Here is a 23575-nt window from a genome sequence, read left to right as displayed (position 1 = left end):
AGCTAATATAACAGCACCATAGAGATTTCCACAGCTCCAAAGCCTTTACTGTCACGTTTTATTCTCTAGTTCTGCTGTCATTCCAGGCAAATCCAAGCTGATCTCCGAGATAAAGTCTGATGACATTGCAAGTGGACGTTTTATTGTTTTCTACAAACACCAATTTTCTTCATAATTGAAAATCCTCCTTTTGAGGAGACACCAGACAAAAAAAATGACAGCAGGCAATTTTTAATCATTTTATTATTAAAATATTCACCTACAAAACACACCTATAAACACTATTTACAGGATAGCTAGCAGAGAAGTTGGATTTATACAAAAAGAGACATGTGAGATGCTTCCATTAATTGTTTGTGCTCTTGTCGTGTGGGTGTGGAAAAACAGATTTTGAAGAGTACCAGTTCTAAGGCTGAATAAGATGTCGTCGCTGAAGGAAGATGCAATGGGGCCAGGGTTTAAAGAAAAATTCCCTGAGGGACTACACAGCCACGTAATGTCAACATTACAAATCCATTCCAGTTGAGGTATGCTATTGATGCAGGGTAACTGCCAGGATGTATAGGACATCTACAGAAAGAGAGGTCAAAAAAAACGAAACTGTCCGATTAAGCAGTTCATGGTGTCATGTTTTGTATAATGACGCGGGGTCTGTGCTTCACCAAATTACTACAGCTTCCTGGAAAAAAAAAAACAGGAAAACATTATATTAAATATAAAGTATATAATTCAGCAGTCAAATTTCTGTTTAAGATTAGCACTAGATGACATAAACTACATGACAACTGAAATAAAAGAAAAGGGCCAGTCACCTTTATTGCTGTTTTTGTGTTCTGCGGTCTAAAAGAAAGCAAGAATAAAAAACAAAAATGATTATTGCTGCTTACAAGAGTACATTTTCCTTCAGTTGGCTAAAGTATAAGTATCTTATACTGTACATATCACAATTTTGAATAAGTTATCCTTACATATTAAAAAGTTCATTAATTTTAATTAATTAATTAATTAAGTTAATTTAATTGATTTTCACACTAATGAATTCATTACAAATCCTTTTTATTCCTCAGTTAACTCTTACCAGTCCTATCTCATTGGCATTCACATTTTTACAAGCTCTGACAAATTCTTTAAAAATACTTAAATCAGAAATTTTGTACTATAGAAACAGGAATATTGTTTCTGTGTCAGATAATAGTGTGTGATTTTGCAAATTCTTCTACCGCTATTACTCTGACTGCAGAAAGTTGTTAATTAGAGATGTGAGACATTTGTTAAGCGGGAACAGATATTCGTAGCCCTGTGTTGATGGTGATTGACCAGTCCAACAGAACGGAGTTCTTCACTGGTAGGTAAATCAGGTCACTTCTGTTAAGGCTGAATTTGAGACATCAATCAGAACGAATTGTTGAAAAAGCTTTCTGAAAACGTCAGAGAGACTTAAAAGATGGATGAAGGGAATAGAGTCTAACATACTGTGTCATCAGCAGAGCAGTGTTAGGAGAAGCCAAATGGTTTAGTACTGAACCCTGAGGCACTCTAGTAATAAGGCTGCATGGTGATGAAATGGTACCTAACATTGCTTCTGTAGGTATGATGATGTAGGACAGATGATGATGATCTGATTATTCACAGTGTCAAAGACAGCAGACAGGTCGATGATGATGAGGACAGAAGACAAAGAGTTCTTTGTCGCTTTGTGTAAAGGCTTGGTGACTGCAAAGAGGGCTGTTTCTGGAAATTGGCTTTGTGACCAGACTGGCTGGCCTCCAGGAGGTCATTTAGTTGAAAATGTGAAGACAGCTGTGTGAGAACATCAAATCCAGGTTCTTGGAGCGGAACGGATAGAAGGAAACAGGTCTGTAGTTAACGTTAGTGGAGCCAAATCTGGGATTCCTAAGCAGATGTTTGACATAAGCAGACTAGAAGGTGAATGGAACTGAACCACTCTTAAGAGAAATTGATCACAGTGGTCATGTACGGTCTGTGGTTGTTAGACATTGTATGGAGAAGTATGGATGGTATTGGGGCAAGTGTGTAGGTTGTCGGTTGATTTGTGGTTCTTTTATGAGGAGCTTTGAAGGTGTGATAGTTTGAACCAAAACTGTATATGGGTTAATTCTACCACGGCTTAAAGAATAAAGGAGGCCTGAATGTGAGTGACCTTTTCCATAAAGTCAACAGCAGTATAGTAAAGTGTATAAGGAAAAAAGAAGGTATTTAAGAAGGTAAAAAAGAAAATTTTATGTTAATCAGAAATACATGTGTGAACTTCAGAGTGACAGAAGGTAGTATTGGTGGTGGCAACAGATGAGGAAAAGGAGGCAAGTATCTCCCAATACTTATGTGACAAGTCAGATTTACTCCATTTCCTCTTAGTAGTGGTGTCAGCCAGAAGATTTGAAAATGAAAACATTGGTGGTGCGATGAGAGCCCAGTAGAAGAAAATGAAAATGTGGACAGGATTTTATTGTTTTTATTTCTGACTGTATTAAGAGGAAAGAAGTAAAGAGTGAAACAAAAAAAAAATGGTCCAATACATGAAGAGGAGTTCCAATGAGATTATTTTTGATGTTGCCTGCCTTGGTGTTGACTACAGACCAAGGATCAAAGATGGTGGATATCTATGGACATGGTGATGCTGATTTGGAGATAAAAAGTCTCAGGCAGAGCCAGAGGGGTGCCATCCCATGAAAATGAGGAGAGAAGAGAATCAAGCTCATCAATGATGTGGCCAGAAGGACATGGCAGATGATATACCACAATGAAATGAAAATTACAGAAAATAACGGCATGAAATTGATCTGAAGTTCAGAAAGAAAAGGAGGATGTCATGTCCAGGAGGAGGTGGTAAACAAAATGGTCATCATACTATTTCAGAAGATCCAGGGGAATATGAGAAAGAAAAGGTTGTGGAGATGCAGCACATGTGAGTGCCAAGAGCTGAAGGGAAAGATTAGCAGCATAGGCTGTGATAAAGTCAGATTTGTGGACAGCTGACAGGCACGACCAGAGATATCTGGGGCTTCACAGCTGCAGACCTGGATGTATAAGATCTGCTGATAAATTGTTGGTTGTCACATTTGTATGTGGAGCAATGTAATGAGGAGAAGTGAGGATGGAAATTCTTTACACGTTTAACAGATATGGAAAGTTCAAGCAAGTCAGACATATCAGGCGAACCAACATAGTGACATGCCGTTCTTTCCCAGTAACCTCCTGCAGATAGACTCCCTTGTCTTTGAGATTCTTCTTTCACAAGTAAACTCTCGTCTTTGGCCAACCAAGTCTTATCCGACAGGTAGACTCCCTTGCCTTTAATTAACCAAGTCTTGCAGTCACGAAAGAGATGCCACTTTACACAGAATTTACTCAAAGAAATGCTCAACAAATAACAAATTTGAGGAGCCACCAGCTGGAATTTGCAATAGAGGCGTTTCAAGGTAGTCGGAATATTTTGCCTCAACAACTGCTCAGTAATGGAAGACAGCCACAAACTAGAATCTAATTTGGATCAAAGCCCAGAGCCTAGACTGCTTAATAACAGCGGTGACAACAGCAAAACACGAAACCACAAAGACGTCTAAAATTCAATGTAAGCGAGAAATGAATATACTTACAAAGCCTGTGTACTGTTGTCTACACTGAATGAATGCACTTGAAATGAGGGACTCTATTAAAATAACAGAACTGTAGCCAGTGAATAAATGCTAATTGAGGTACAAAGGTGCTCAGATGTCAGACTCAAATTTCCTAAGTGCTCTATGGCACCTTCTTTGAAGAAAATGTATTGGCTATGGGCAGACGGTTTTCTCTACCTTTCCAGTAACAACCTACATGCTTAAATTTCCACTCTCAGGAAATGGACATTTGCAAGCTCCACCTGACAATCCATTGCCCCTCATAGCCAGTGCACTCACTGACATTATCAGGAATTCTGATGGGGAATTTCCCCATAGGCTTTAGTATCTTAAAAAGCCATAACTCATTACATCTTCCAGTTCCATTTACAATACTTAAACCAATCCAGTACAACCCAGTACAGTTCACTTTGTTGGCTGTTGTAGACAGACTGTCAAGTCCTCGGCTTATTCACTGGTGGATCTTGCAACATCTGGTATAGTGAAGCGCCAGATTTATCTCTTTCCAAACTTGCCATCATGGGAACTAGACTCAGGTGATTTGAGTCCTGCATCTCAATGTGACCATACTCTATTCTGCAGTGTGAAACAAAGATCCATGCTGTATCATGTAACGACTGGCATCCCCCAAGAATCTGCAGTTGGTTCTCTTTTTTTCTTTGTACACATTCCCACTGCAGCCAATCCCGTAGGTGTTCAAGAAGCTCATGGATTTCGGTCTTAATGTCTTAATTTGGCATTTCATCCTACTAAGGAAAGTGTTCTATAGGGTCACCCGACACTCATTTTACTATAAAGCTCTGTCTGAAAAATATCTGACGAGCTTTATAAAACACATTGCCGTGATCCTGCAGAATTATTTTGCAAAACATCCGGATGGTCAAACTGTACCTGCAAGACAACTCTTCATCCAGGCACTTTTTATGGCCTGACTCTTACAATTCTGTGTGAGCTGGTACCATTGCAGATAATTCAAAAAATTGGTCCCATTTCTCTTTCTTTAATTGAACCAAAACTATTCTAAAACTCTTTGGGGAAGTGACATTAGACTTCTTATTAGAAGTTTGTACGTTCAAATCCCAGGGTTACCACTGGACTGCCACTGCTGGGCCCCTGAGCAAGGCCCTCAACTCAGTTGTACAAATGACATAAATGCAAGTCATTCTGGATAAGGGTGTCTGCCAAATGCCATACATGTATAGAGACTTTTATTATGTTCCAGACCATGTTACTAGCCTACAGAATAATATAATGTCCTCATGACATGAAATCAATCATCAAAGCTTACACTGCAGGTTGTGAGTGAACAGTGTCTGGTGATACCTCCAACATCATGACACAAAGGAGTGTAACACTCCTGGGTATTAGCACATGCTCTAAGATTTGTGTTACTTTTGGCCCAGGCTACAGTCTCATTCTTTTTTTCCCCTCTCCTTTGTGGTTGCTTCTCTTTTACTGGTGGAAATGGTTGTCCTTGTATCACCATTCTGCCTCACTTGCAAATCATTTACAGTTGCATGTATAGCATTTAACAGATGACGTTATCCAGAGTGACCTACAGAGTCTCTGGCATGAAACGGAACAAGGATCTAAGAAGCTTTCTAGTCAAATTCGGATCCTGCGCAATAGACATTAAGTCTGTGCTCTGTCTAAAACATGCAGATTCAAGCCGGTACAAGAAACATGAAAAATGAGATATCAAAAGCAACCTGAACAGCTCAATAACGAGTCCTGATTGTGTGCTGGTTTTGGCTGTAGCTAATAAAATGTAACAAATATTGGTATTCTGGTTAGACATCAGAATTATAAATCATCTCATTGACAAGCTGGCCCAGAGGAATGAATATCTGGCATATCCCTTTATATTTTATCCAGTCCCAGTCATTTTAAGCTTGCCTAGATTTCAATCATAAAATATTACACAAGACAGTAACATAAGCTCCAAATGTTGTAGCTTGTCAGATGAATACTTACTGGGGTTTTTCTTATTGAGTACAGGTTCACAGATCTCTCTAAAACAAATGTCTTGCTGTACTTTATATGTTCTTTTATATCTGCAAAGCCAAATAGAGAAAATAGCATTAAAGGAAAACTTGAACAAAGAGCAGAGTAGATACAAAGTTGTATGCAAAAGTCTGGGCACCCCAGTTAGGTTTCATTTCTTATATTGAAAAGATTTTTTTGTAACTCCAGCTAATAATACAAACATTTCGCATGGACGGTATGTATATTTCTGGGGGGCTTTAAAAAAGCAACATCGAAATTTTTATCATAAATTTAAGTGTCGCTGAAACAAACCTTAACTAATTCCTGCAAACTCTACACAAATATCACTGGAACACTGGGTGTGAGATGGGAAGATGTCAGGCACAACTACACAAGCATGCATGCACACACACACAAACACACACAATTATCCTGAGAACACTGGGTGTAAGTTGGGAATATGTCATGCACACACACACACACACACAGACTATTACGATTTGCCCGGGAACACTGGGTGTGAGATGGGAATATGTGATGTACACAAACACCCACGCACACAGACACACACACACACATTTATCCCAAGAGCACTGGGTGTGAGATGGGAACATGCATACACACACACACACACTAGCGCAATGATTCTGAGAACAGTGGGTGTGAGATGAGAATATGTCATGCACACACACACACACACTAGCGCAATGATTCTGGGAACACTGGGTGTGAGATGGGAATATGTTCCACACACACACACACACAATTTTCCCGGGAACACTGGGTGTGACGTGGGAATATGCCATGCATGCACACTTATCTAGCAGCTCATATTTTTAGCTCAGCCAATTCATCTACCAGCACGTTCTTGGGTGGTGGGAGGAGTAAAATCCCGTGGACGCAGGGAGGACATGTGAAACTCCAAAAAGATCAAACCAAGGACTCTGGGGCTGTGAGGCCCTGCTGTGCCACTGTGCCTCCTGTGTCATGCTTTAGGAATTCTTGCTTTCAGAATTTTTTTCTCAGATGTTCTTTCAAAATGATTCGAGTTCATAAATATTCTGGGCCTTGGGTTCTGTCCACATGTAACACATGCAGCAAATGAAGCAAGCATCTACCCAAAACTTCTACATACAACTGCATTTTGGTGTAACAAACCTTTTTCTATCAAGATGTACAATCTAAGCTGCACAAGACAGAAAAAAAAAATCTCTTACAGATAATGGCAGACTCCATCCTCCCATACAGGTACGCTCTTTGTTTCAGAGTAGAGGCGGGTACATGGATGTTTTACTCGTTGGCAGTCTACAGGGAGAAGTGTGTGTGTGTGTGTGTGTGTGTGAGAGAGAGAGAGAGAGAGAGAGAGAGGGAGGGAGGCATACACAAATGTTAATCAAGCAACAAAACACTTGAATGTGGAATGCAATATCCAAACCAAACTAGATAACAAAGTGCGCTAATGTGGTAAGAGGTAAGCTAGCAACCCCTCACTTGGAAATTGTCTGGCATGGATCGGAATGTGGTTTGAGTGTTTTTTGACTCAGAGAATGAGAGGATGTGATAAAGTGTAATCTGCTGGTTGAACTTACACAGTTCGCACTGTCTGCCCTTAAAGCTTGTAGCACATTCACAGCTGAAAGTGTCTCCACTCTGTATGCAAGTCCCTCCGTTCTGACACGGCTGAGTCCTGCAGTCATGTTGAGACTCTACAACACACACACACACACACACACATTTAACAACACACAGTACATTGCTGTATCTGTCTGCTTGCCTCAGTGTCTCTTAATCCAACACCTTCCAAAAAAAGACCCCAAAACACTGATAAAATAGAATAAAATAACAGGCCTTAAAGAATAAAAGAAACACTTACTGTCTTGTTATTATTATATGACTGTAATGGCGTGTGCCATACAGCTTTACTTTGACACATTGTGAGTTTCTGCCTCAGCTGGCAGCAATTAGAGGGTCAAAATATCACTTACAGACCCAAAGCAGAATCTGAAGAGAGCTTCTGTTTCGTAAGATAATACTTATGCGCCATTAAAAAGGCACACCTACCACTTTTCCTCTTTGTCACTTCTTCAGGGATCTCCAGAGCCAGGCTGATTTTGTTAGTTGTTTCCTCCATTTTCTCTAATTTAATTGGTTCAGGTTCTGTAGGAAATTACAGTACAGATGAGTTCAAGTTCATGTATTATTCATCATTACAATCAAATCCATCTTCAGGAGATGCGTTCATCGTGGATTCTGGAAAGACTGGCTTTGAAAATACTATTCAGGTACTATGTTCAATCTAATCAGAAGACTATGTAGACAAGTGAGGAATCATTGAAAGTCAGGACTCATCATTTAGTCCTGAGAGACTAACAGTCAAACAACATCCTGCAGCAAAATCATGGAAAAGCAAAAGCTGGTCTTTTTAGAAATCATAACTGACTTGTGCGATGGCGAATGACTTTGCGCTGTGAGTTGGTGAATTTGGCTGTTATCCTCCCCCGGCCGTCTATCAGCTCTGTGTATCTGTGAGACACCAGAAAGAAAAGCTTCATTCGTAAGTCACCAGTTCAAAAGTCATTCACTAAAATAATATCTAAAAATGATTTTATCTTTGCCACATACTGTATACCTACCTGGGCAGTTCTTCTGAATTTTCCCTGTCTTTATCAGAAGCTTGATGTTGTAGTTTAGTGCGAGTAAGAGAGCGCCTGCTTGAGGCGTCCCGACCTCCCTGAGCTCTTTCAGGCTTCCCCTGCGGCTCCTCCAGAGGTACTGCACAGGAGTACACTTACATTTTATTCATTTCGCCCAAAGCATTTCTGACTATTTATATATTAGGAAGAATCCAATCCAAGTAAATATATGTGGATTTGATTGCCTTAATGGTTCAACACTGGTTTTGTATGTCAAGGTCAATTTCTGATCACATTGTACAACAGTAGCTGATCCTTGTGACTCACGTGTGGTGAAGGCTAAGTGCTGGGCCTCACTGTGGATCTGCTCGGGTCCTGTGTTGCGCACAGCGGTCAGAGCGAGCCGGTAGTGCTGCCCCGGGCTCAGTTCTCGTATGGTGTACATGCTTAGGGTTCCATCAGGCAGGAAGCGGCTCCGAGTGGTTAAGCCACGTGTCACGTTCACCACAAAGCCATCAGAGATGCTCCTTGGATGCCGGTCCCATGTGACTCGAGCAGTGCTGGAGCTCACATGGGATAGAGAAAGGTTCTGGGGAGGTAAAGGTTCTGATAGGAAGAAAATGGAATTAGAACTTGAACTTTGTGCTTTCTTTGTAAGTACAGCAGACAAAACAGATGTAAACGTACTTGTCCAGAAATGCAGGGGTCCAGAAGAGTGGCTAGTGGAGGGCAGGTCCTCCGGACGAAGCCCACTCTGTGTCAGAACATCTACAGTGTACCGCTGACCTGGAAGAAGAGAACTGTGACACACACATTAGACTTTTTTGACAAATCTTCTTTCAGAGTGTAGTGTGGATATAAATGAAAAAGCTGCTTAAATGCTATGAACATGGCCTCAAGAGAGACATCTAATGGTTAGAATAAATATTTGTAAGCAGTAGATTCTAGTTCTGATCAGTCATCAGAACCTGACAAACGTTTTGATCTCATGGCTGACCTGAAGCTGTATTCTGTAACACTGGCATTCAGGACAGCAGTGCGAGTGCCACTGCCATCCGAAGGCACCAGAGATACCCGCACCAGGTCGACAGCGGCATGCCAGCCCGCCTGCATTAGCCACTGCAGCCACACCTGGGAGGAGGAGACGTTCATCACCTGCAGCTGATCCACCTTCCGAGGCCCTGAAGCACAAGACATGACAGAGGTTCCATTCTCACTGACAATGTAAAAGTAGTGTTCATAGTTCTACCGAAATAACTGGAAAGCTGGGAGTGGAAATCCACAGAAGTTTCCGCATACCACACTTTCAGCATGCCAATTGCTAGTTTTGGTATTATTAGTGAATATCAATGCAAGAGCGGTGAAAAGGACTCTATGGTTAAGAGTAAACAATTTGAATAAATGTAGTGTGTTTCTATGTGAGAAATGAGTTATTAGAGAATTATGAGAATTAATAGCCCTAGGCATTATTTTCCCTCACAATTGTGGTCAACATGTGGTCAATTTCCACACACAAGCTAGGGCTTTACTGTTGCAGGACAGCTACCAACCAGGAAGCTGTGACATAGTCTGAACTTGACCTATGAGTGATAAGTTAAACATTTAAGTTAACACTTAAGCTAATTAGTCACGACACTGTTGGCTTTAAGATTGAGGCATTTTACCTCTGTTTTTACCAAATCTGAGAAAAAAACCAACTAAGAAATGCATTTGATGTCAGCATTTTCTTTGAAGACATATTGTTTTTTGTAACTTCTCAATGAATATACTACATCGAGTCGGCTGGATAAAAAGAGAAATAGTTATAAAAACATTCTTAAAGCTCTGAGTGTCCTCTTTCTTATGAGCCATTAACCACCACTGTGGAGTTTCACATACAAAGAAATTCCACACTACGCGTGGACACACAGAACAGGAATCAACTCTTTTTTTAGTCTTCTGGTAAATGTAGATGTTGCATTTTTAAATACAAATATTGATCAGGTCTTGCTGGTAAGATTCTAGGCTAGTTTCAACAATGATGCATACAAAACATACTAAACTAAGTGCTCCCCCTTTTGGAGAATCTTCAAAATAAGAATAAATAAGCTAAAAGGGTTCAAAGTATTTTGATTGCTGCCCCTGAACGAAAGCGCTCTCACTTGTGCGTATGAGGGCGATCGCAGGCTGGCTGATGTCGTTGCTGTTGGAATTGCGTTTGATCGAGTAGGTGGAAATGTTGTAAAGCTGTCCTGGACTCAGGCCCTGTAGCATGTAGGTTGAATGCTGCCTCTCCAGGAAGTCTGTTTTTCGTGGGCTGCGTCCAATCGGAGCGTAAGTGATGGCAAAACCGCTGATCAGGTTCTGACTGGTGTCAGCTTGATCCCATCGTAGCTCCACCTCGCTTTCTTCAACCCTCAGCACGTGCAGGCCAGATGGAGGAAGAAGGTCTGCGGACATGGAGAATAATGTGTGTTATTTTGTATTATTAAGGCTTCAAAATAGTGTTTGATCAGAACCTCTGCTCACTACTGCATTTATTCCTACTAGTATTGGTAAACAGTAACATTTTGGGTAACATTTAAGCTTTCGTTTGAAATGGGGAACTGGGACAGGTATTTTCTGAGGTGTTGTTTTCTCCCATTTCGAAGTTAGCATTTGAAGATTCTTCATTCACAAGACAATCCAGTAATTCTGTTGTCCAGAATTTGACAGACATGGTAGACAAAACTGTTAAATCAACTGTAACTTAATTTATTAATATAAATGTATTAATATAAAATGTAGACTTTAATAAAAAAAAAAAATACAAGTGGGTAAAAATATCATCCTTTGAAATGAAAATCTCCACATGCTTATCCTTCATACCTGAGCAGCTGTAACACAAGAATTTCCCTCATGGGATCAATAAAGTATATCTATCTAAAGTACTAACCTATTTTATTATTTAGTATATTTACATTGCTGGCATTTGGCAGAATTTATCTCATTTTATAAAACTGAGCAAGTGAGGGTTAAGGGCCTTGCTCAGGGGCCCAGCAGTGGCAGCTTGGTGGACCTGGGATTCAACCTTCCAATCAGCAGTCCAGCACCTTAACCACTAAGCTACAATTCTTGTCACTATTTCGCAGTGATTTGTGAGATATTAACGTGAACATATTTCACCACATATCTAACTCGATCAGGTCAAAATTCAAAATAAGGTGCAGCTTGCTGGGTAAACATTAAGCCTGACTAAACACTACTGATTAAAGGTTGTAGTACTGAACCAGTATAATCTGCACTGTTATTATTAGCTCCAACTTTAACGTATTCTGTGTTTAATTAAGCAGACCCGTGCCCAGAGGAGCATGGCTTAATCACACACTGTACCTCTCTCACAGTCTCGGCCTGTGTGTCCCACCCTGCAGGCACAGCTGTAATTTCCTCTCCTATCACTGCGACAGTGTCCTCTGTTCCCACACGGCTGTAATACACACGGGTTTTCCACTAGAGGGCGATAAGAGATTTGTCTAACAGTGCTCAGTCACCTTGCATGTCCAGAACGCTTCAGCAGTGTGACCATAGTACTTGAAAGTGATGTTCAAACATACAAGTCTGGCAGCGATCCCCAATGTAGCCCTCTTTACACACACACAGATGCCTCCTCCTGTAGCCTCGACACACACCTCCATTCTGACAGGGATTGGATTCGCATCCATCCTGCTCTACAGATAAAGCACAGGAATTTTAGTAAGCTCATATCAGAAAAACATGTTCATTTAAACAGCCAAATCACAGTCATCTGATGATTTCATGATGGGGGTGCCATTACATTTGCATTTGGGTATGTAAAGTAAAGGTAAATGACATTTTAGACATAGATACATTGTGCATCACAACAACTTATGTGTATGTTTTAGATAAAAATCTTAAAAAGAAATTTACAGTGTTTCGAAAACAGCAGTTAACGTCACCTTAAGCATTAAAATACTTCCAAAATCACATTATGTGAATCCATTTAACAGCTTGTGCTCAAAACATCCTTTTCCATGAGTCATCCATGATATGTTCCCAAAAACATAAAAATTTCAGCTGTGTCCTGCAGCATTCAGTCAACCACTAAGCTACCTGAACACCGTGACCCATATGCAATATCTAGAATGTTCCACAAATCACATGTTCAAGAAGGTGCATCACCTGAACATCCTGAAGATCATGTTAAGAAAAAATTCAGTTCTCTCATTCTTTTCCCTTTTTTTTCCCCCAGTGATGTTGCTAATGTAAATCGTTCCAATGTCTTCTTTTTATTAGCATACATGTTGGTTATACACATTTTGTGTATTTGCTAATTCTTGTTACGTTCATCCCTGGTTTTCGTTTTAAGAGCAAAATGCAGCCATCGTGAGCAATGCATACCCTGAGATAAGACATGAATGATTAAGATGAAACACATGGCACATCATGTCTTGCTTGTTTCATCATGCCTCATTTATATGCATCATTTTGACAGACATTTTAATATCCTTTATAATGCTTATAAACCGTAATTACTTGGGTAGAAACATGTTATATTTTGAAATAACAATAATAATAATAATAATAATAATAATAATAATAATAATAATAATAATAATAATATTGAGAATATAAAATCTCAGTATAATTTAATTTTTACCAGAAATTCTCAGCTTTTTCAGTTTGACCTGTTTACCTCTGTTGAGAAGGCGATTACAGAATAATTTTCCATTTTTAAAATGTTGATTATTGTTGAATTTATGTACAATTATATGCTGAAAATAATTTCATTTTTGATAAAACAATAAATACATTTCTTTCTTTTAAGACTGAAGCAAAAAATCTTTCTCTTTAGAGTGCATTCACAGAAAACTAAATGTTTTCATTCTAACAAAAAGTCTATTTTTTTTGTTTTAATATACAGTATATGTCAATTTGTGCATATATATTTAGTCAAAGCCTCATTTGCATGCATATTGTAAATGTACAAGTCGGAATTAGTAATCAGCTGCCATAGACTGATTGTGATATATGTATATTATTCAAGGCGCCTAGTGAACTGTAGTGTTTTGCTAAATATTTTTAGATTAAATGTTGAGGAATTATTTTTTTAAGAGTTACAAAGGCTAAATTGCACCAGTCTTGGAATCACTCTCTACAATGAATTACTTTCTCTCACTCTCTCTCTCTCTCTCTCACTTCTATACTACTCCTGAGATACCAGTAATCCTGACCCCTTCTGCTCTCTGGACCTGCCTGATCCATCCTGATCCTTGGAAACCACTCACTGTTGCTGAGGAGGGCCACATATCAACAGCCTAGAGATCCATGAGATTGCTGTGGATAGTACAGTACCACTCTGAAATGGAGATTTAGCTTTGAACTGCAATTGCTAAGATCAGTTTTGCACTCAAGTCTCCATCAGTGAATAACTGATAACTTTAATGAGAGCCTGCATGTTAAAACTAGAAGGAATTTCCTGGTTATATTATTCCACTTTTTGACAAAATATTGCACAATTATAGAAGGAACATTATCACCCAAATGAGGTTCCCTTTTCTCATATCATCTCAGTGATTCTTTCCTTGTCTCTGTCACCTCTGACTTGCTTATAGGGGATAATTTTCAAATTTATATCCAGAATTTATGGAAAGCTACGTTGTTGTAATGCCCATTTTGAATTGAATTGAATTGGAATTGAATGAACTGGTGGGCAGCAGGCTGGCTTAGTGGTTAGCACTGTTGCCTCACAGCAAGAAGGTCCTGGGTTCAAATCGTGGGTAGAGTTTTCATGTTCTCCCCGTGCCTGCGTGGGTTTACTCTGGGTACTCCGGTTTCCTCACACAGTCCAAAAACATGTACATTAGGTTGCTTGGTAATTCTAAATTGCCTGTAGGAGTGAGTGTGTGTGGTTGCCTATCTATATGTGGCCCTGTGATGGACTGGCGACCTGTCCAGGGTGTACCCCTGCCTTTTGCCCAATGTGTGCTGGGATAGGCTCCAGCAGATCCCCGTGACCCTAATTAGGAATAAGGCGGGTAAAGAAAATGGATGAATGAACTGGTTTTAACATTATGTTCATGGATTAGGGCTGAAATCTCACAGTCTTGTTTACAGAGCTTGAGTAAGCATGAACTACATTTTATACCATGCACAGGACTGCTACCTATAGCTTCCTCTTCACACAAGAACTAACTCTTGTTACTGCTAGGTGATTAGATGATGAAGTGAGTCAGACATTAGAGAAACAAATGAGATAAATCATCAGTAAATCAACTGCACAGACTTCCAAGGCCTTCGTTCCATTACTGTTTTAACATGCCCTTGTCAACTTGTTCACACCATTTTGCTTTACACACAGGCTTGGTTGTTAGGTTGGATGCAAGGGCTTGCCAGGTACAACATATCTTTGTAACACTATTATCCCCTTGTTCCATCCCTTTTGGATTAATGTCATTATGTATAGCTCAGGATGTCTGTTATTGATTACCATCTGCTGATTGTGCTTGGATAGATAGAGATAGATCGAGAAAGAGAGAGAGAGAAAACAAAAACACCAAACAGCTGTGATAACAGTTGCTAAGGATGGAAAGATATCCAGGGATAATATACATTTGAGCTTATACTCATTGGGGACTGTGTAAAAATTTAACGATGTTATGTCATACCAGGCTAATGCAGTAACTAGCTAGCTGGCTAACATTTACATGTGTTTTTTCATGTGTTGCAGCCAGAGTAAGAGTTTTCTATTTTCTATTTCTTGCTTTCTGTTTTTTAAGAAATCAACCCCTGTTTAATGGAAATAACAATTCCACTTTAAAAGCCGTTTCTATTTCTTTATCAGATGTTAGCTATTCTCTTGAAAAACCTTGAGAACCTTGAGGTCTAGTTGATGTAAAGCATGAGAGCAGAATTTTCACACTAAAATTTTCACAATGTGATCTGATGTTATTTCTTTTTAACCACAGCTGAATTTACACAAAATAATTTCATGTAGGTACCTACGTCTCTAGACGGTTAGCAAGCAATCCATTTGTAACCTGATTTGACTTAAGTTTGCTGTGCTGAAAAATCCACTTCCTAATACACCAGTGATAATGAGAGGCACCAATAGAGTGTTGAAAACAGTATTAGACACAGATCAGGACTTGGGTCTGCTACTACGGCTATATAAATAAACTGTAACACATGGCAGATGTCATCTACTATCTCTAACAGAGTCATCAAATTACCAATAAATCAAGAATGGATGGTGGATTAGTAGGCTGTAGTCACCTGTCTGACAGCGTTGGCCAGTAAATCCAGACTCACACTCACACAGGAAGGAGGCCACTCGGTCTCGACACGTGCCTCCATTCATACACGGCTGAGACAAGCACTCGTTTATTTCTGCGGAGGAAAACAGTGAATCGTTGACATACAAACCACTCGAAGAATAGCTGTAAAAAGTTGCTAAAATGAGTTGCTGAATTCTTTCAAATAGATTTCGGGTGTTTTTCGAGAAAGATGAGTCTTATAAATGTTCATAGAGGCCTTTTAGAGAAACCCATTCATCCCAGAAAAAGGAAAGCCATTATAAACACACATCTCAGGGCAAGCAGAAATTTGATACTGAAGGAATTTTGATAAAAACACAGAGTGTAGTAAATCAGGGATTTTGTGACAAGTTCTGCCTTGTTCTCATAGCAACTGGGAAAGAAAGTTATATATCGACAAACCAGTGTCACTATTTGGCTGCTCTGTCATCTCACTGGTAGAATTAAATACACTGTTTTTGTATTTAAAGTGGTGGAAATGATGTACTGTCCACATTTCTGGAATGATGTTGCTAGCATTTCTCCAGTTTAAGACCTGTGGAGAGACCATTGATTGTTGTGTGTATGTGTATGCGTGTGTATGTGTGTGCGTGTGTGTGTGTTTGGGTGTACTAAATTCTACACCATGCTTCTAAATGCCACAACATGAACTTAAATACCCATGCACGTATATAGCACCCAAGTTACAACTCTAACAAAGGTTATGTTTGTAGCTAGTGCTGAACAACTTGTATTTGTGTTACTTGGTCTGAAGGCTTTCCACTTGATGTCCCGGAGCTGGCGTTTTTGGCAAATGTTAAATGTCAGGGGTTTAGGCAGGTTTCCCATAAGTCTCACGGCAAAGAGGCACTTCTGTGTTTGTGTATGTATGAAATGGATTCCCCCTTCGCATTGCGGTTCCCATGGCAATGAGTACCATGTGCTTGTGTGTGTTTTTTCTCTGTTCCTGTCTCCACCCCCTGCTCTGTCAGTTGCTTATTTCTTGATTGCATCTAGCTGTTTTATATCACTAAGATTTGCACAGTGGCTATTGTGTGTATTTGTTTTGTCTTTCCTGGTTTTGACCCTCACTGGCTATTCTGGTTGTGAGATAAATTGACCTACAATAAGCCTGGTCAGTCTGTGCTCTAAACCCTGCTCCGTCTTCTGACTTCACCATTATAAACAAAACTGCCTATTTCTACTACATGGCACAATGTGGTATGCAGGTTAGGTTGCACTCACTGTCACAGACCGGAGGCTGAGTCCAGGTTCCATGGCTGCTGCAGATGGTCTGTGTGGCTCTGGGGTTGGGAGTGTAACCTGGGTGGCATGTATACAGAGCCAAGGAGCCAGGGCTGGTGGAAGAGAACTGTACCTCAGCATGTCTCACCTTAGGAGGGGGACCACAATCATTTCCTACAAGAAAAAGTCATTAGATCTATTTAAATGCTGGAAATACTAAGATATTAAGTTTATTATTTTTTTCATTCACTACTTTTCCTGGTCAGGATTGTAGTAAATCCAGAGCTTATCCCGTCATTAGGTGGGAATGCACCCTGTAGAGGGCGCTATTTACATCACAAGGCATCACACAAGCATACACACATTTACAAGTAGGGGCAATTTAGAATAGACAATCCACCTTTTTGGTGTTTTTGGGACAAACCAGAAAGCCTGGAGGAAACCAAAGCAGACACATGAGTAACATGTGAAACTCCAAGCTCAGTATTAAACCACAGAAACCTCAAATCTGCAGTGCACCACAGATCTGTCCATCCATTTTCTGTACCATTTATCCTACACAGTGTTGCAGGGAGGCTGAAGACTATCCCCAGGGACTCTCGACATAAGGTGGGGGACACCTTGGACAGTGTGCCAACTCATCACAAAACGCAATCACACACACCTATTAATACACTAACAACAACTACCGATCAGCCTACAGTACATGTTTTTGGACTTGAGGACCCAGAGGAAACCCCTGAAACACGGGGGACCACACGCTAACTTCGCACACAAAGGCATGAGGCGAGAATTGACTCCCCAACCACAGAGATGTGAGGCAAACATGATAACCACTAAGCCATCAGGCCTGCTTCCTGTCTCATGCCTTACTACTTTTTGTTACTAGTCTTGAGCTTTGCAGTTATACTGACAGACACTGTGATTGCAATACATACATAATAAAATGCACAGGATCAAGACAATTCAAAATTGATCAAACTACCCACAGAATCAGCCAGAATGCTTACGAAACACAATGATCGTCTGCATATTGCATGTTTCGGTGATATCAGTATTGCGATGGCCTGCATTGACGTCATGAGTTACAAACAACATACCATCAGCAGCTCTGAGTAGGAATTTAAATCTACCAAAAAATTAAAAAAAAATCTATCTGATCAATTCAAATTATATGTAGGGAGATATTAGATTATCAGACAATGGCAGTGGTAATAATGACCAAATAGCAAAATATTAATTACACTGAGGAATATTTTGATAATAAAGCATCATTAAACCATGACTGAATCTCAGACAGTTGCCAATATACTACACTAGTTAGGATGTAGAATCTATATTTCATAATGTGATGAACTAGATTGACAGGAAGAAGTACAAGATTTCTGGTTTATTAAAACATTACAACAGGCAGAAAACTAAGGTATGGAATCATCAGAGTTGTAGCAAACTTTGCAAAGTAACACTGTTGAAGTCTGCAACTTCATCATGGGACACAGTACCTATGTACACTGATCAAGCATAACATTATGAGCACTGCCAGGTGAAGTGAATAACACTGATTATCTCCTCATCATGGCACCTGTTAGTGGGTGGGATATTTTAGGCAGCAAGTGAACATTTTGTCCTCAAAGTTGATGTGTTAGAAGCAGGAAAAATGGCAAGTGTAAGGATTTGAGTGAGTTTGATAAGGGCCAAACTGTGATGGCTAGACGACTGGATCAGAGCATCTCCAAAACTACAGCTCTTGTGGGGTGTTCCTGGTCTGCAGTGGTCAGTATCTATCAAAAATGGTCCAAAGAAGGAACAGTGGTGAACCTGCGACATTGATACACGGACCAACACAATATTAGGCAGATGGGTATAATATTATTCCTGGTTCGTGTAATACACTTACTATACAGGGAACAAGCATTCCATTTAAACTTTATTTTCTATGCCAAGTATTGACAGCAAGTGCATTCTTTGTGGAATAATAATGCATAATAATCCATCCATCTGTCCATCTATCCCTCCATCCATAAATCCATCCATCCATCCATCCATCCATCCATCCACTACACCACTTATCCTAGGAGACACAGGGCACAAGGAAGGGTACACTCTGGACAGGAAGCCAGTCTATCACAAGGGACAACTGCACATACCCATGCACACACTGCAGACAATTTAGAAATGCCTATCAGAGTACCCAGAGGAAACCCCTGAGGCACAGGGAGAATATCCACACACCCATTGTGAAGGCAGGACTCAAACCTCCAGCCCTTGAGGTGTAAGGCAAATGTGCTCACCACCAAAGCACCAAATTTCTACTAATGTATCTATAGCATTTATAATGTTCAGTGAGCAATAAGATTACACTGGTGACTGTTTGTTTTTCCTAAGTGGTTTCAATAGCATCTACAGTAGCAAAAAAGTAGCTTAAGTTAGTAGTATTTCTATGCATAATGTTTTTTTTTGTTGACAGCTGCAAAAAATAAAAAGACTGGCTTTTTCCTAAACTAAAACCACTAGGATTTTGATTGCGCTCTTCCCAAAGCTGATCCATAAACAGCGAGGAATAATTAAAAACTGTAAACATCAATATTGTGAAATGCTCCCGATGACATGGGGCTGATTTTTTCCTTGTGCAAGAGTGTACCAGCAATGCTCGATTGCAACCTTACCTTGTGGAAAACCCACAAACCCTGAAATAGCGATGTCACTGTCAAGAGTTACAACCACCATTCAGAATGAGGATCAGATTTACAGAACACTTCTTCCGGCGCTCTTTCTCTCTGGGGAGGAGAGCTAGGGCCAAGTACCCCAGGAGGAACTGGCATGCGTTACCTCTTCCTGGCATCGTCTCTTATTCTCCCTCTAACCTCCCTATAAGCTGCGTTTACTGCGATGGATGTTTTAGCTATTGTAGGGGGAAAGATGTCATATGAAATTGATTACTGTATTACAATCTCTGGGGCATTTCTAATGAAAGACAAGAGAGGCGGCTTACCGTCCAAAGCCGGACTGGCTCCTTTGCTGATCTCACAGTGCCTTCCCATGAAGGATCCAGGACACTCGCACTTGTATTTGCCGATATAATGGAAACACGTTCCTCCATTCATGCACGGGCCAGATGCACACGGGTCTGGTTTTCCTGCACACAAACGCACAGCCTAGACTCAACACTCGTACTATCCAAGCTTTTGTGTACAGCTTCAATGTGTTCTACGCAGAGGCTCTAATGTATTACGACCCCAAATAAAAAGTGCTAATCTGTGCATGCAATCTGAAAAATTGCATGTGCAGTTGCGGTTGATTTGCAGGGAACAATTGTGTAAATGACATCACACATAGTAGGAGAATTCAGTAACGTAAATCTGGAATGGAGCATGTGTGATTTTTTTCTTCGTAGTTGTGCCAAGTTCAGATTTACTGGAAGAGTAAAACAGCGAAACTGAAACTTGTCACATGTTTAAATGCTGATGGATGATGGATGATGATGATTTCAGATACTGAGATATTATTTTGAGAAAAATGTAATCATTTGTAAATGTAAAACCATTTGTATTTTACTTCAAATGAAAGAGAAAATACAAAACTTATACCAGTTCTTTGAGTGCATCAGTTTGTATCAAGCAGCTTTCAGGATGCTGTAGAGCATATTGTGAGTGCTAGCTTAGATGTCTGCATCGCCTCAGCTTTATCACCTGACCTTCTCACCCCTTTAGGTAGAAATGCTCCAAATTACACATTCATTACAGCAAACATGCAAGACATGCCTAGCTTACTTAAAAATAGAAAAATCCCTACCAAAGCCCAGCCCTTTAAAATACATGTCTAGGCCCGAATGTCTGAATGTCAAAGCCGTCAGCTTCAATAGTCTGATTGGTTGGATGCAACATTTGTTATTCCTGCATCATTTGATATTTCTTCTCTTCAGAGAGCAAAGAGTTTTTCCTCCAAGCAAATGTTATTGACAGCTGTTGGAAATTTCATTTTGGAACTACAAATTTGAGTTCAAAAATCACTTTAAAATACTTTACATGCATGTATATATAAAGAGGATGAGCTTAAAATAAAAGCTCAAATCAACTGAAGTTGAATAAAATATTGAGCAGCATCAGTACAACTCCAGGTTAGCAATCACTACTTAGTGCTTTTGTATGACCAATGACCTTTCATTCTACTCAATAAAAGCCTGACCAGACTCCAAAGAGAGTGTTGTGTGAATATATGTAATTATTTGTATGTGAATGAGTTTGTATGATCAATTTGAGCAAGGGCAAATATTTGTATCTACAATTTGTGCAGATGTGGTGTTTCGACATGTGTGAGCAGTCATTAATCATTACAGTAGCTCTGAGAAAGAGCTACACAGCGTTCGCAGGCGTTTTTGTTCCAGTACATGAAGGATCCAAGTCTTGAATGGTTTCCAGCACACCGAATCGCTCTACACGGCCAAACAGGCCAAACGGTTGCACAACTCTAATATAAGACAAAGTCAGGATAATGAGATTCCTGAGATGAAAAGCCTCTTGGCTTTGAGGTGCTGCTTTTTCTTTGCAGGGATTTTATGGCACTGCTTGTGCGGAAGTGCAGTTGTCCAAACATGAATGAAAGCAGATTGCACACTTCTTGCACTTGAAAGGAAAAGCGCGTGGTTAGAGCTATACTGAATGATTTGTGGAAGGATAATTCGGTGAGAAAAGTCCTGCCAGAACACTTACACATGAGCCTTTAATTGTGGTCATCAAACTCATAAAACAGAAGTGTAGTTGTGCACAATTCTCTCCAACACCTTAAAGCTCTTGGCACGAAAATGATCGTAGGCCTTCAGTACTCACCCACTTCACAGTGTTTTCCTGTAAACCGGTAAGGACACACACAGAAGTAGCTCCCTGCCTCTTCCTTACAGGACCCGCCATTTCGGCAGGGGCTAGAGGCACACATACTTAATCTGACTGAGGATAAAAAAAGGAAGAGACAAATCAAGGCTGCATGTATCACTAAGCATTTCAGAAGGGTGCCACATGACAAAAAAATTCACACAGATGAAAAGGACGGCATTGAAACTTGTACGCACTCATGTCCGTTATTACCTTTTTCACAGTTTTCCCCCCTGTAGCCATGCTCACACTCGCAGGTGTAGCCTCCATCCTGCTCATAGCAGTAACCCCCATTTTGACATGGTGAAGAATCGCAGGCCGATTGGGGCTGTACTGGAAAACACATACACCAACTTGACCACGTTCCATCACTCCAGCAGAGGGCTGGTAACTTCTATATGCACTTGTGGGAACCTTCTATTTGTTTAAATGTGTATGACATCAAATGGCTAAAAAAAGAGCTGATGTATATGAAAACTTACAGCTGTTAGGTCCGGATTATATCATTCAAGACAAATTTTCTCACCTGATTAGTGAGATCAAGCTAAAAACCAATGACTTCTTAAGCTATTATAGTGTTATATATGTATATTAATATGAATAACTTTTAATCACTTAAGTACTGTGAGTGCTTGGAAATGTTTTGAAGCAGCCTGGCTGGAAGTGGTGTATATCATCTTCATGTTCTCCAGGACTTACCATAAGGGAAGAAGTCCTTGTGATCATGCAAGTCAATTCCGGTTTGGCATGTGCAAAGGTATGTGCCTCCATATTCCAAACACGGACCCCCGTCTGGACACGGCCTGCTGTTACTGCATGGTGTCTGCGTGACCTCTATAAACAAAGGCCACAGTTACTGAGTGTACGTGAGGTGGGCAAAACTCACGTGTTTCTTTTGTTACAATGATTCAAATATGATAAATCAATTTGCTATGTTCATTTCACACGTAGGGCATCTGTTTGGTTTTCAGACGTGATTTTTTTTCCAACTGAATACATATTGTTCACATGAATTCACGTGTTTCAGGGCATAACAAGTACAGTACAATATAGTACATCTCAAAATCTTGTGTCTATATCCAACACTCCCATAATAAGTTCACGAGCTAGTATCCTTTCACAGTCTTAATCCTAGGATTAGATTAAATCATGTGAAAGTCGCTTCGACATTTATGATGTAACTGTTTCAACATGCTTCTACAAAACTGTGCAAGAGTTGCTAAAATTTGCCTACAATCAGCGAATTACATGGTAGACACATTTCTGTTCCAAAAAAAGAATGAATTAATTCAAGTTGTCTTTGTGAGAGTCTAGGAAAAATAGAAACTGCTTGAAAATAAATGTGTGTTAGCCATAATTTCACTAGAAACAACAACAAAAAAAAACAGTTACATTTTGAGCCAATTGATTAAGAGCAAACATGTGAATGTGTTTAGGAAAGAGAAAGTACGTTGTAATGTATTGTCATGACCCAACGTAATGAATCTTATTTAAACACAGCTTACGGTTTCTGTACATACCAAACTGACAGTAGAGGCCAGTGAAACCTGCTGGACATTCACAAGTGCCGTTCGCATCCATGCAAGCACCTCCATTCTGGCAGAGACACTCTTCTACAGGGAAGATTGACACAAGCACAAAAAGACTCTCAGGAGATTTACACCCTCTCACTTTTATCATAAAGGAGGTCATTATTAAGTTTTCCTACAACTGACAAAAAAAAACCACTTTAAATATTCCCAAAAATGTTCCTTTTCTTTTTTTCTTTTTTTTTACCTTACTCAACATGACATCAAGTGTCAATATACAGCAAGCACATGTGTTGGAATGGAAATGTGTTGCAATAACACAACGCAGCACCGGGATTTTTTTTTGTTTGTTTTCTCTTGGGTCACTCTTTCTCACGTCTTTTCCCACACAGTTCACCGGGTTCA

The 23575-nt window shown here is 39.9% G+C and overlaps 1 protein-coding gene across 2 annotated transcripts in view; it reads right to left on the bottom strand.

The window, feature by feature from the left end:
- Window positions 1–226: 226 nt before the first annotated feature.
- Window positions 227–23575, bottom strand: part of sned1 (sushi, nidogen and EGF-like domains 1) — a 43143-nt gene continuing 19794 nt past the window's right edge. For both annotated transcript variants that reach the window (XM_058403369.1, XM_058403370.1), the window contains 21 exons: window positions 23162–23254; window positions 22341–22475; window positions 21855–21974; window positions 21600–21716; window positions 19766–19909; window positions 16774–16947; window positions 15509–15622; window positions 11830–11943; window positions 11609–11725; window positions 10399–10686; window positions 9255–9438; window positions 8945–9057; window positions 8585–8863; window positions 8258–8396; window positions 8065–8147; window positions 7686–7781; window positions 7214–7330; window positions 6842–6929; window positions 5613–5692; window positions 813–840; window positions 227–679 (listed from right to left, as the gene is read on the bottom strand). In XM_058403369.1, the coding sequence (XP_058259352.1) occupies window positions 815–840; window positions 5613–5692; window positions 6842–6929; window positions 7214–7330; window positions 7686–7781; window positions 8065–8147; window positions 8258–8396; window positions 8585–8863; window positions 8945–9057; window positions 9255–9438; window positions 10399–10686; window positions 11609–11725; window positions 11830–11943; window positions 15509–15622; window positions 16774–16947; window positions 19766–19909; window positions 21600–21716; window positions 21855–21974; window positions 22341–22475; window positions 23162–23254 (2621 nt within the window). In that variant the 3' untranslated portion in view covers window positions 227–679; window positions 813–814. The remainder of the gene's footprint in view (window positions 680–812; window positions 841–5612; window positions 5693–6841; window positions 6930–7213; window positions 7331–7685; window positions 7782–8064; window positions 8148–8257; window positions 8397–8584; window positions 8864–8944; window positions 9058–9254; window positions 9439–10398; window positions 10687–11608; window positions 11726–11829; window positions 11944–15508; window positions 15623–16773; window positions 16948–19765; window positions 19910–21599; window positions 21717–21854; window positions 21975–22340; window positions 22476–23161; window positions 23255–23575) is intronic.

The sequence above is a fragment of the Hemibagrus wyckioides genome, linkage group LG11 (genome assembly GCF_019097595.1).
Source record: "Hemibagrus wyckioides isolate EC202008001 linkage group LG11, SWU_Hwy_1.0, whole genome shotgun sequence".
Taxonomy (NCBI): domain Eukaryota; kingdom Metazoa; phylum Chordata; class Actinopteri; order Siluriformes; family Bagridae; genus Hemibagrus; species Hemibagrus wyckioides.
This window is presented reverse-complemented; position numbering and strand designations above follow the sequence as displayed.